At 44.1% G+C, this 13,143-nt stretch overlaps 2 protein-coding genes across 16 annotated transcripts in view; one reads left to right on the top strand and one right to left on the bottom strand.

Moving 5' to 3' along the window:
- Window positions 1–13,143, bottom strand: part of DOCK9 (dedicator of cytokinesis 9) — a 347,564-nt gene that overhangs the window by 25,534 nt on the left and 308,887 nt on the right. The window lies entirely within an intron of this gene.
- LOC127049413 (uncharacterized) lies at window positions 9,185–11,460 on the top strand. Its single transcript, XM_050950158.1, has 2 exons — window positions 9,185–10,146; window positions 10,633–11,460. The coding sequence occupies exons 1-2, from the start codon at window positions 9,290–9,292 to the stop codon at window positions 10,964–10,966; spliced, it is 1,191 nt and encodes a 396-aa protein (XP_050806115.1). The 5' UTR covers window positions 9,185–9,289; the 3' UTR covers window positions 10,967–11,460.

The raw sequence follows: 13,143 nt of genomic DNA, 5'->3' as shown, positions 1-13,143 counted from the left end.
CTCGGTATAAAAGTTAATACAAGACTTCTACAATGACAAAATAGAAATTGTTCCCATAAATTTGCATTGGCTGTATTAGAATTTCAAAGAGAAATAAGAAAAATATCAGTTTAAATATTAGAATAATGAACCAAGTTTATTTCAGGATTGGAAGAATAAGTAAAATATTTTATGTGGCCAAAATAGAAATGACATTTGTTTCATATGAATTAATAGAGTTACAGACACCAACAGATTTAAACAAGTATACAAAATTGTTACATAAATAAAATGTTAACATAATATTAGCCTTTTACACAAGCTTTATTCGTTAGCAAAAAATTATGGCCAATGTATTTTATTCCAGGAAATGGCATTAACCTGGAACTATTTTTCCTTCTAAGCAGTTTCAATAGTTGTGGTAAGATTTGGCAATCATTTAAAATTTCTCTTTCATTTGCTTTGTTTGGGTCACCATTAATGTTTAGAAGTACTGTGTCTATAGTTTGCATGCACTTCAAGACATTAAATAGACAATATGATGAAACTAGTAACTTTTTTGACTATATATTCCTTCTCTCATCCTGTTTTGCTTTTCCACTCCACTGGTCATCTGTAGACTATTAGACTAGTGGACTATAAAATTTAAAAAGGGAAAGACAAAATTTTAAAATGGTGAATGTATTCGCCTTCCCTCACCCAGTTCTGATGTATTTGTTATTCCAAATTAGGCTACATTTTGTTTTTTTCAAGAAATTATATAGAATGCATTGTTGGGCCTGACACAGGTCACTGTAGGGCATAAAATCATCTTTGCTTTCTTCTCTTTAGCTGTGTCTTTTGTGCTCTGCCTTGTTGGAGGAAGAACACAGAACTGCCTAAGGAATTTAACAGAGGCACAATCAAGACCATAATCTTTAATTTTCTATATGTAGACATCAGGATACATGACTGTGCAAGAGCAGATTTACAGCTCTAGCACTTTAACTGTGTTGCCCTGATGTAGCATATTCTTTCTTCCACTGTGTACCGAGGTACGTAATGCCATATTTATGAAGTCCAAGTGCTGCATTTTTTGTGGACAGCATGGTGGGGCTGAAGTGTTTATTTCTCTTATAATGTGGCTTAAAGTACACTGTATAGTAGTAACTTCACTTTTTTATCTTCTACTTATTTTTATATGACTTGACACTGTGAACTTGTATATTACTATTTAACTACTTTAATTCTCGGAAATTGGAAGTACTTATTCCTTCTGTGCTTATGAAAATTTATATATTTGGGTTATTTTTGTAAGTGTTTTCATGTGGTTAATTTAGAGATTCCAAATGCACACTTACAGCTAAAATGTAATATCAATTACAGATAATTGCTAAGTATGAATATACTATATTCACAAATACCTTTGTCCATTTTAATTAATAAATTTGTTTTGTTAAATCGCAAATACATTCCAAAATTACACTGTATGCAGCTCAATTACAGTAGCATTGTCACCATATCTCCAGCTGTTTATTCTGCAGCGTATCATCGTAAAACAGTTGAGCTGTTATTATTTACATTATCGTTGCACCTAGGAGTCCCAGTCATGGACCAGGACCTTCTTGTGCCAAAAGCTGCACTGTGGCATACATGCAGCTGCTTAAGTAGACTGATTTTCCTTAGAACATCCCTGAACTGACTGTCCATAAGGCAGGCAATTACCTTACTGGACTGAATTCAATTGTGCCTGTATGAAGTATAACCAAGACATTTCTATCCTCTTAATAGAAAAGAGGGTGACCTGAAGGGGAAAAAGTTGGTTTCTAAGACCACACTATAACTTGCTTAGATGAGATCTTCAGTAGCTAGTCATCCAAGTAAAAGGAGAACAACTTATTAGTCAGCAGGCTAGTACTATTAAAGAGTATTAACATTATTTACAACTGATACTATGCTCAGCACTATACAAGACAGAGATAAGGGTGGTTCCTGCCCTGAAGATCTTAGAAGCTTAAAAAATAGACAAAAAGAAATGGTACATAAGAAAATTCAGATGATGGAATAACAGACATTCATTATGACTGATGAGTTCATTACTTGTGATCCAGCTGTGCTTTTGGTGATGGGGAAGGGGACAATGTTTTTAGATGCTCCAGAAGTGGAACAGAAACATTTGATTGTTTTTCCTCCTTAAAATGAAATTGTAGCTTACACCTCAGAGATATTTGTAAATGTTTATCACCTGACTACTGTTACATTTATGCTAGACTGGTCTAATTTTTCCTCAATTAAGTATGTTAAGTTTCTCCTCCCCATCTCTCCTTTACATGTACACTTAGGTACCTTATAACCCCCTTAGTTCTATCACAGGGGTCCGCAACCTTTCAGATGTGGTATGTCGAGTCTTCATTTATTCACTCTGATTTAAGGTTTTGAGTGCCAGTAATACATTTTAATGTTTTTAGAAGGTCTCTTTCTAGAAGTCTATAATATATAACTAAACTATTGTTGTATGTAAAGAAAATAAGGTTTTAAAAATGTTTAAGAAGCTTTATTTAAAATTAAATTAAAATGCAGAGCCCCCTGGACCAGTGGCCAGGACCCGGGCAGTGTGAGTGCCACTGAAAATCAGCTCGCGTGCCGCCTTCGGCACCTGTGCCATAGGTTGCCTACCCCTGTTCTATCATTTTGTGATAATCTTGTGAACTATGGATCTTGTTAAAGGTTTATTTATTTATGTTCTAGAGATGAAACAGGCAAAACCACATTCAAATATGACTGATAAAAAACAGCCTTATGCCATAAGTTCAGTTATCACTCAATGTTATTTGTTTCCATGTTTCTTGTTTGTGCTTCTGAGATAAAAGTATTAGAGTTCATATTAATACATACTTAAAATCACTGAACCATAGAATGTACTGTTATCCTTAAATTCTAACTTCATTTTTACAATCACATTTGTTGGATTTCTATTGCTTGTCAGATGCTCAAAACTAAACACACATCACTACTATACAGTATATTATGTTTACCCATAAAAAATATAACTATCAGAAACTGCTTACAGTACAAGAGCACTGATTTTTGTAAACATGCCACCATGAAGTCACACTAGGCAAAGAAACTCTGGTCTTCACCTGTAATTTTTCTTCTCTGAAACAGTATGTTTGTTAACCTTGAACATATGGCTGGATCTGGTGTCCAACAGGGAACTTGAAGGCATTACTGATGACTTCCAGCAGGAGGCACTAGAAATCACCCATCAACCACTCCTCAAAACAATTTACCTGACTAATTGTAAGTGTGACCCTACCAATTTCACAGCTGTGAAAAATGTGTCACGGACCATGAAATAAGCCTTTCCCTGTGAAATCTGATCTCTCTCTCCCTTGCTGCTGGAAGTACCCCAGCCAGGGGCTCCTAGCTGCAAGTCCCCATTGGGCTGGAGAGGGACAGGACTTGTCCCTCCTTCTAGGGTGTGGGGATGGGAGATCAGGCCCACCTCTGAGTGCCTCCCCCTTCTGCAGGAAGCTACAGTGCTGGGCAGCAGCCTTGGAGGTTCCTGCAGCTGGAGGAGGCTGGTGAACGTTGGTCTGAACTCCCGCTAGCCACAAATCCCTGCTGCCGGAAAAGGGACCCCCACAGTTACAAAACCATGAAATTTCAGATGTAAACATCTGAAAAGATGAAACTGACCAATCTTAAAATCTTCTGGCTGTGAAATTGATCAATATGGACTGAATTTGGCAGGGATAAGTAACACTATAGGAGCTGGTTAAAAACAACCAATTCCTTTTGATAATACAAACCACTCAGTGCTTTCATTTAAACTGCATTATTTTCTTCTCAGAACCTTACTGTTTCAGAGAATGGAAAATTTTGATACATGCTCATTTTCTTTCTGTGAAGATCTCCACTAGTTCTTCACATCTGTGTTGTTTCCCTCTGCAGTGGATCCAGAGGCACCTGAAAATGTGCCAGGCTCGTTCCTGCTGCCATCTGAATGACTGCTTCTAAAATGCTATAATAAACCTCTTAAGATTAATTTCAGCATAAACCTTCTTTCTTTAAAACTTCAACTATGATGTCAATTCCTCCCTGTCTACATAAGGTTTCCAATATGCACTAAGATCAAAACAAACTTACTTTTATTTATTTTTTTCATTTTGGGAAGGACCAGTGGAGATCTTAATCACAGAAAGGAAATTTTCAACAGAGATAACATTTTTCCATTCTATTTTGATAACACTTTCACTTGTCCATTGAGACTAGGAAGTACTACTGTTCAGTCAGATTCTTAAAGAGGGGAGAAAGGCGAGAAGAAAGAAAATCTCCGTCTCTGATAATACATCCTGTGTAGATGCTGTAGAAATATGTTAGTAGAAGATTATAATTTAGAGATGCTCCTTCGAAAGGGACCATATTATGAACATAGGAATTTGGAGATGTGCCCTGGAGGCAGGGGTTGGGAACACGGTGCTGTGCAGCAGTTCACCAGAAATGCTCTCCAGTTAGTTTTATTCCTTTCTCATTTATTGGTTTGTTATTTAATGAACTCCAAGATGGTTACAGATGCTTGCGCAAAAGAATGAAAAATATAACTTAAAATGTTTTACAAAGATAAACAGCAATATGTATCTTGCTGCTTTATAGTTTTTTCCCCGAAGTTCTCTCTGCCCAAGATGCAGCTAGAGATCTGCACTGTGCTCTGGAATGGAATGCTGGCTAAGGAATTAACATTTGTTTCCCCTGAGGCAGCACCGTATCCATCCAGAGAATATTTAGATTGATCTGGTATCTCTAGAAATGTTTATTTTAAATGGATATTCCTGGCTGCGCTCAAGTGTTTTATAGACTCAGACTCTAGGACTGGAAGGGACCTCGAGAGGTCATCGAGTCCAGTCCCCTGCCCTCATGGCAGGACCAAATACTGTCTAGACCATTCCTAATAGATATTTATCTAACCTACTCTTAAATATCTCCAGAGATGGAGATTCCACAACTTCCCTAGGCAATCTATTCCAGTGTTTAACTACCCTGACAGGTAGGAACTTTTTCCTAATGTCCAACCTAAATCTCCCTTGCTGCAGTTTAAGCCCATTGCTTCTTGTTCTATCATTGGAGGCTAAGGTGAACAAGTTTTCTCCCTCCTCCTGATGACACCCTTTTAGATCCTGAAAATTGCTATCATGTCCCCTCTCAGTCTTCTCTTTTCCAAACTAAACAAACCCAATTGTTTCAGCCTTCCTTCATAGGTCATGTTCTCAAGACCTTTAATCATTCTTGTTGGTCTTCTCTGGACGCACTCCAGTTTCTCCACATCTTTCTTGAAATGCGGTGCCCAGAACTGGACACAATACTCCAGTTGAGGCCTAACCAGCGCAGAGTAAAGCGGAAGAATGACTTCTCGTGTCTTGTTTACAACACACCTGTTAATGCATCCCAGAATCACGTTTGCTTTTTTTGCAACAGTATCACACTGTTGACTCATATTTAGCTTGTGGTCCACTATGACCCCTAGATCTCTTTCTGCCATACTCCTTCCTAGACAGTCTCTTCCCATTCTGTATGTGTGAAACTGATTGTTCCTTCCTAAGTGGAGCACTTTGCATTTATCTTTATTGAACTTCATCCTGTTTACCTCAGACCATTTCTCCAATTTGTCCAGATCATTTTGAATTTTGACCCTGTCCTCCAAAGCAATTGCAATCCCTCCCAGTTTGATATCATCTGCAAACTTAATAAGTGTACTTTCTATGCCAACATCTAAATCGTTGATGAAGATATTGAACAGAGCTGGTCCCAAAACAGACCCCTGCGGAACCCCACTTGTTATACCTTTCCAGCAGGATTGGGAGCCATTAATAACTACTCTCTGAGTACGGTTACCCAGCCAGTTATGCACCCACCTTATAGTAGCACCATCTAAATTGTACTTTCCTAGTTTATCTATAAGAATATCATGCGAGACCGCATCAAATGCCTTACTAAAGTCTAGGTATATCACATCCACCGCTTCTCCCTTATCCACAAGGCTCGTTATCCTATCAAAGAATGCTATCAGATTAGTATGACACGATTTGTTCTTTACAAATCTATGCTGGCTATTCCCTATCACCTTACCACCTTCCAAGTGTTTGCAGATGATTTCTTTAATTACTTGCTCCATTATCTTCCCTGGCACAGAAGTTAAACTAACTGGTCTGTAGTTTCCTGGGTTGTTTTTATTTCCTTTTTTATAGATGGGCACTATATTTTTAACCTCATGCTTAGAATGCAGACAGAGGGAAGGAAGGATAATTTCCTGGGATGAGAAACAAATTTATCTTTGTAAGGAGCGAAACGGGCTTATATAATACAATCTCATTATTGTAAATTGTGCAGTAAAGTTCTTGCATTTAGAAATACGCATGCTCTGAAATCCTCCCTTGGGAGTCCAAGTGTGGAGACCCCGGCGGTGCTGAGCAGGATGGTGCCAGTGAATAGTGCCGCACGGATGGTGAGTGGTGCTTTATCATCACAGGCTTGCCTCTGGATGGTGCCACACTTTGCAGTGCTGGAGGTCTGTCCCGCCTGGTAGGGGACTGCGGTGCTATTATGGCAATCAGGTCCCTGGTCACCTCAAATATGTCCGGGGTGGAAGGGAGCTCCAACTCCTCCACCTGACACACTCTAGTAGGAGAGTCCAATGATGCTGAATTCAATAGACCCCTCTGCAGGCCCGAAGTCGATGGTGCCGTTTCCTGCGAGAGAGGCGCTGAGTGCCCCAGCACGGGACGCACACAGCTAGTGCTGTCAGTCCCGGGTGCTCTCACTGTGGGTGAGTGCCATCCATCAGTCTGCTTGTGCTGCTTATGCAGCACCAGTGAATGCGAGGGTACCCTGTTACCGCCATGAGTTTTGGCACTGGGGAGAGACGGTGCCGCGGGTCTCTATGCATACAGTCCTTCCTCAGTGCCGCAGCTTCTCTAACGGAGGCTGGAGTGCTCCACACGGTGATGGTGCTGAGTCCTGCTGGGGACAGATGGCTGCCTCCATGAGGAGCTGCTTGAGCCTGAAGTCCCTTTCCTTTTTCATTCTCAGGCAGAACCCTTGGCAGATCTAGCAGCGATCTGTTTGATGTGCCTCCTCCAGACACTTTAGGCAGGAGTCATGGTGTTTGACATATGCTTGTGGATGGTTCCACATGGTTTAAAGCCTTGGAATCAAGGCATGGCCACGAACCCCAAGAAGGGAAGGAACTGGGGTGGGGGGGAACCCCCAACTCTAACTATTAGTTACTGTAACTAACCCTATTTAACTATTTACAGGCTGACAATACAGAGATACTAAGGGAAACGCTTGCTGAAGCAAGTGTGAAAGTAGAATGAATTATATTGTGAAAATAGAAAGGATTAAAGAAATGCTGTCTGTACCTTTAAGAAAAACTGTTGGAATGCTGCAATCCAGGTGTCAGGAATACAGACATTCACATAGAACAACTGCACCATTTAAGGGCAATTGGTGAAGTATTAGCCTCAGATCCATAAAGAGTTAGTAAGGAAGTAGGATATGCATGCTGTGCCCCAGGTGAATTTTACAGTTTTGCTTTCTTTGTTCCTTTGTCTGATTCCCGCTCTTTTATCTGTATAAATAAGACTGTTTTGGCCTTGCATGGCCGCTCACATATTCTGAATGTTATTGGCAGAGCGCTGTGCTAATAAAACAGAGTGGTCTGACAAATTGTGAGTCCTGATTCTAACTTTGACAATTTGGAGGTTCCACCGAGATGGCAAACGTCTTCACTGGGGCTGTGTGATTCCTGACTGTTTTTGTGGGATGACCGTGGCAGCCGGCACCTGGGCATTTGGCCCAAGCGGTCCCCCACTAGAGCGGAAAGGCGCACAGCCACAGTGAGGTCTACGCCATCGAACCTGTTGGTTCCCACTCTGTTCTGGTAGGGATCCCGGGATCTGACATCAGGAATCTGGTCAGGTAATTATTTCTGTGTTTTGTCCGGACTGAGGACTGTCCTGTCTCTGTGTCTATCTGTCCTCTTGTGGAGTGTTTGAGTCTGGGTGCCGTCTCTGTCTGGGGATCGGCCGACCAAGGGGTTCCTGTCCCCGCGGTCTGAGTGAGTGAAATCTGCACAATTGCAGCCGCACCACACCTTGGGTAAAACCCTTAGTGTGAAAGCAAGGGCAATTGAGGCAGTAGCCTGTGGGCTCCTTTTATGTGTTGCAGCAGGCATCGCTCTGACGAACCTGAATTTCCTTCTTGTGTGATTGGTGTGTGAAAGTCCTTCTGTACTGGTAACCAGACGTCTAAGTCGGGACAGTTCCCTAAATGAACGCCGGCTCATTTTATGTATTTAGGATGGGTCCAGACTCCTGTAAAAAGTGTCAAGACTCCTGTAAATTTCTGGGAAAATGGTCTAGGCTAACTCAGGGGGATCCCAAAACTCAGTGGCCACTGTTAAAATCTTGGAACAAAGACTGAGTGGACGTCTTAAAGGACAAACTCGGCCAACCTAAAACTAAATTGGCTAAAGGAGAGGTTAATTGTTTCATGCAGTGGTGGGAAGAGGCAAATCATAGGTGGACAAAATCAAAACTGGCCTCTCTCACTTATTCAAATAATAAGTTAAAAGCTTTATTAAAAGCCTCCTCTCCCACCACTAGACCGAGCGCTCCCCTTTACCCCGTTCTCCAAACCCCGGATCGATCCAAACCCCTTTGTTGGGTCTAAACTTTTGGTGAACTTTGGGGAGCCAAAACACACCCAGACTGGCCGTCTCTGCATAATCCTTTCTGAACCCTTTATCGAACAAAGCACTGACCTGCAAACTACTCATGACACCCCCTTTCTCAAGTAGCCATTAGCCTTTATCTCTATGCATTTACTTGTTAAACTTGCTTTTCCTGTAAAATCTTGATTGATTATGCATGACCATTATCTTTTGTTAATCACTTTGTTTACTTCTGTGTATAAATATTGATGCTCACCCCTAATAAAGGGGCCACACTTAATCTAAAGCTTTGAGAGCTAAGGATAGTGTGAGCCCGTTGATCAACGCATTGGTGTCTGGTCTCTGACAGAATTGTGTGCCCCATACCAACTCCGCACGAACTCGGGTGCTGGAGAGGTGAGTGAGGACTTGCTTTATTACCTAACAATTTGGGGGCTCGTCCGGGATTCCTTCTGGTGCGGTACCTCTGTCCAGTGGTCAGACCACTCATATATGAATTGGCAAGGCGCCACAGGAGATTTCTCCCAGCCAATTCAATATTGAGGGGTCGTGTATTGGACAGCAGGGTAAACGCCAGTTGGAGGGCTCCTGTCAGACACCATGGGTCAAGGGACTAGCGTGCCTCTTGAGAGTCCATTGGGGATTGTAAATAAGTTATGGAACGAAGGGAAACTCCCAGTACAGACAGGAATGTCTAGGAAGAAGTTGTACACACTATATGTAAGGAATTGGACTGGGTATACCGCGGTATTGGCCGACCCGGAGATGAGGTGGCCTTCGTATGGCTCTTTCGAACAGGCTGCCTTAAGAGGAGTAAAGAGCCAGATCGAAAAAGACCATCCGGGACAGTTATGTTACTGGTTTTGTTGGGACACAGCAGCAGAGCTGTGGAAATCTTTAAAAATTATGGCAGTCAGGTACTCTCCCGAGAGTGAACCCCCTCCAGGTTATTTCGATGAAGGGTGTAGACCACGGCGTGTTTTGACTCGTCAGCTGGTCCCCTCTGCACCTGCCCCTATTCCTCTGCAGGGGGACTCTCTCCTTGTAGCAGAAGGGAATCTGCAGGATACCAGATTGGAATTTCTGCAGAAGGATGAGGAGGAAATGGAGGGGCAAACCTCGGGAGGAGTAGTTACTAGGCTAATGTCCAAGCAGGTACGGCAGGGTGCATGCCCCCCCCCCGAGGATAGCCCAGAGGATGTCCCCGTCAAATCTCTTGCGAGTAATAAAAGTATAGTTAGAGAGATGCCTTTACAGGTGCACGATCAACCTTATATGGGCAATGATGGACGGTTACAACATGCTAATATTGTGGAATATAAAGGATGGCTAGAATGGGACTTGAAAGAGTGGGGACAGTTGTCAGGGTCTTTTGGGGAAAATCCCCGAAAGATCATAGAACTTCTAGAAAGATTGTTTTTAAGTTATAATCCTACTTATACGGATGTGGATCAGTTGTTAAGTAGAGTTTTGACCGGAGAGGAACGTAGTAGATTGTGGATGGCAGAAAGGACATGGGGAGATAGCAATGCAGTTAATCGTACTTGGATGGATAGGCGGGATCTGGCCGCTGGCTGGAATCCCCTAGACTGGACTCAGCCAAGGCTGACTCAGCTGCGAACAGATCGAGAGCGATTGTTAGAGAGACTCAAGGAAATGGCTCGCCGCTCGCCTAATCAGGCTAAGTTCATGCAGATTCGGCAGGAATCTGATGAGCCGCCCAGAAAGTTCTGGTCGAGGCTATTGGAGGGGGCCCGAATGTTCACTCAGATGGATCCTGAGAGAGAAGCAGACCACCCTACTCTTATTTCATTTTTTGTGAATCAGTCGGTGCCCCCTGTAAGGGATTACTTCTTAAAGTTTCGCCCTGGTTGGGGAGGTGAGTCAGTCACTTCAGTGTTGGACGTAGCTGATTTTGCCTAGGAGAAAGAAAGGGAAAGTAGTAAAAAGAAAGAGAAAAAGGAAGAATATAAGCTGATGGCTTTAGCTTTTCACGGCGGTGTTCGAGGCAAAGGCCGTGGCCGTGGCAGGGGATTCCAGGGTGCTCGGGGAAGAGGGTCCTGGCGACCCCAGCCATCAGGAAATTGTTTTCAGTGCGGACAGCCTGGTCACTTTAAACGTGAATGCCCCTGGGGACGCCCAGAGGGTCTGGTTGCATCCGCAGATGCTTACACAAGTGAGGAATACACCCCTGCACCACCAGCTCAGCCCATTCCCCAGGTCTGGATCAACTACGGGAAACAGCAGCAGCCGCAGCAAACTCAGCCTCCTCAATGACGGTACCCCGGGGGCGAAGGCAAACAATGTGATGGTTTTATTTCCTTAATGTCTTTAGCCGGCTCCTTTCTCACTTTCTCCCCTCCCAGCAAAGAGCCTCGTTTAACCCTTTCAGTCCAGGGACTGCCTGTCTCTTTCCTCATTGATACTGGGGCTACTTTCTCTCTTTTAAATCATGCCCCCTCTCCCTGGCTATCCTCTGAGGTTAAAACTGCGACTGGGGTGGAGGGCAACCCACAGTCTCTGGAACTCACTTTGCCTTTGAATGTTGTTTATGCTGATAAATGTTTTCCTCACCGTTTTCTTTTTTCCCCAGCTTGTCCGATCCCTTTGATGGGCCGGGATTTACTCTGTAAGCTTGAGGCTACTTTAACCTGCACTCCTGAAGGGGTAGGATTATTGATGACAGTGTTAGGAGATTCGGCCCCTACTCAGGGTAATTGGGAAACACCCCCCTCTCTCTCCCCTGACCTCACCGACTTGCCTTCAACCCTCTGGGGAATTTCTGACACTGATGTTGGCCTGCTCCTTTCGGCAGAGCCCGTAAGGATTCAGGTGAAGCCTTCCTTAACCCCCCCGTCAGTCCCTCAATACCCCCTGTCGCTGGAAGCCCGGGAGGGCATCCGCCCCATTATCGAGGGATTCATTGCACAAAAGCTAGTCCGCCCTCAGCGCACTCCCTGTAACACCCCTATACTGCCTGTCAAAAAGCCTCCTAAAAAGGACGGAGACCCTGTTCGTTGGCGCTTTGTACAGGATCTACGAGTTGTTAATCAGTATGTGGTCCCTCTTCATGCAGTAGTTCCTGACCCAGCTACTATCATCAGCCAAATCCCCTGGGATGCTGAGTGGTTCACTGTTATTGACTTAAAATCAGCTTTTTTCAGCATTCCTGTGCACCCAGACTCTCAGTATCTCTTTGGTTTCACCTGGGAGGGACAAAGTTATGTCTGGCAACGACTTCCTCAAGGCTACAGAGACAGCCCCACGATTTTCAGCCAGTGCCTCCGCCACGACTTGGAAGGTTTCACCAGTCCGCAGGGATCCACATTGGTCCTATACGTAGATGACATCCTATTAGGTAATCGCAAAGAAGCTGCCCTCCGCATCGATGGTAAGGCACTTTTATTATACCTACACACCAGAGGCCACAAGGTAGACCCTAAAAAGATTCAGTGGGTCTCACAGAAGGTCCGATATCTGGGCTTCCTGTTAACCCCAGAGGGAAGACAGATGGACCCAGCCCGCATAAAGACTATTCAAAACTGCCCTCTACCGAACACCAAGAAACAACTTCGAGGTTTCTTAGGATTAATTGGCTTCTGTCGCCCCTGGTTGCCGTCCTGCGGGGAGTTAAGCAAACCGCTCCACCGACTCACTGCTAACCTTGCTCCTGACCCTTTGCAGTGGTCCCCGGACACTATTCAAGCCTTTCAGTTACTCAAGGACAGTGTGGCCTCCTCCATGTCTCTCCGCCCCCCCAATTACAGCAAACCCTTTCACCTTTTTGTCCACGAGAGGGGCGGAATTGCTCGTGGTGTCCTTACCCAGCTGAGCGGGCCCCACCATTTCCCGCTTGCTTTTTACTCTCAGCAAATCGACCCTGTCGCTCAGGGAACCCCATCCTGCACCCGGACTCTGGCAGCAGCTGCCCTGCTGATCACAAAGGCAAAGAGCCTAACCCTGGGTCATTTTACCACGGTTTGGACCTCTCATGCCTTGTCAGCCCTTCTGCGTAGGGGTACAACCCAAGTCTTTTCGGCCCATCGTCAGCAACAGCTAGAGGCCGAACTCTTAGAAGACACTAACCTAATTTTTGAAAGGTGTGGACCCCTTAATCCAGCTACCTTGCTTCCTGACCTGCCAGTCCTCCAGGATCAGCACGACTGTGTGGAAGTAGTTTCCAGCATCTTACAGATAAGGGACAACCTGTTTGACGTGCCACTGGACAATCCCGATTGCATCCTCTTCTCGGACAGAAGCTCCTTCTATGTTGATGGCAAGCGTTTCACAGGTTATGCTGTCACCTCTGAATGGGACATTCAAGAGGCCGCCTCACTGCCAGGCAACTGGGGAGCCCAAGCCGCTGAACTCTATGCCCTGGCCCGAGCTTGCCAGTTGGCCGCTGGTAAGACCGTTACCATTTTTACTGATACCAAATATGCTTTTGGAGTTGT

The sequence above is a fragment of the Gopherus flavomarginatus genome, chromosome 1 (genome assembly GCF_025201925.1).
Source record: "Gopherus flavomarginatus isolate rGopFla2 chromosome 1, rGopFla2.mat.asm, whole genome shotgun sequence".
In the NCBI taxonomy this organism is placed as follows: domain Eukaryota; kingdom Metazoa; phylum Chordata; order Testudines; family Testudinidae; genus Gopherus; species Gopherus flavomarginatus.
This window is presented reverse-complemented; position numbering and strand designations above follow the sequence as displayed.

Coding starts and splice junctions, on each gene's coding strand:
- LOC127049413 (XM_050950158.1), top strand. CDS start 9,290: ATGGGTCAAGGGACTAGCGTGCCTCTTGAGAGTCCATTGGGGATTGTA. Junction 10,147..10,632: donor TATACGGATGTGGATCAGTT/GTTAAGTAGAGT, acceptor AAGGGAAAGTAG/TAAAAAGAAAGAGAAAAAGG.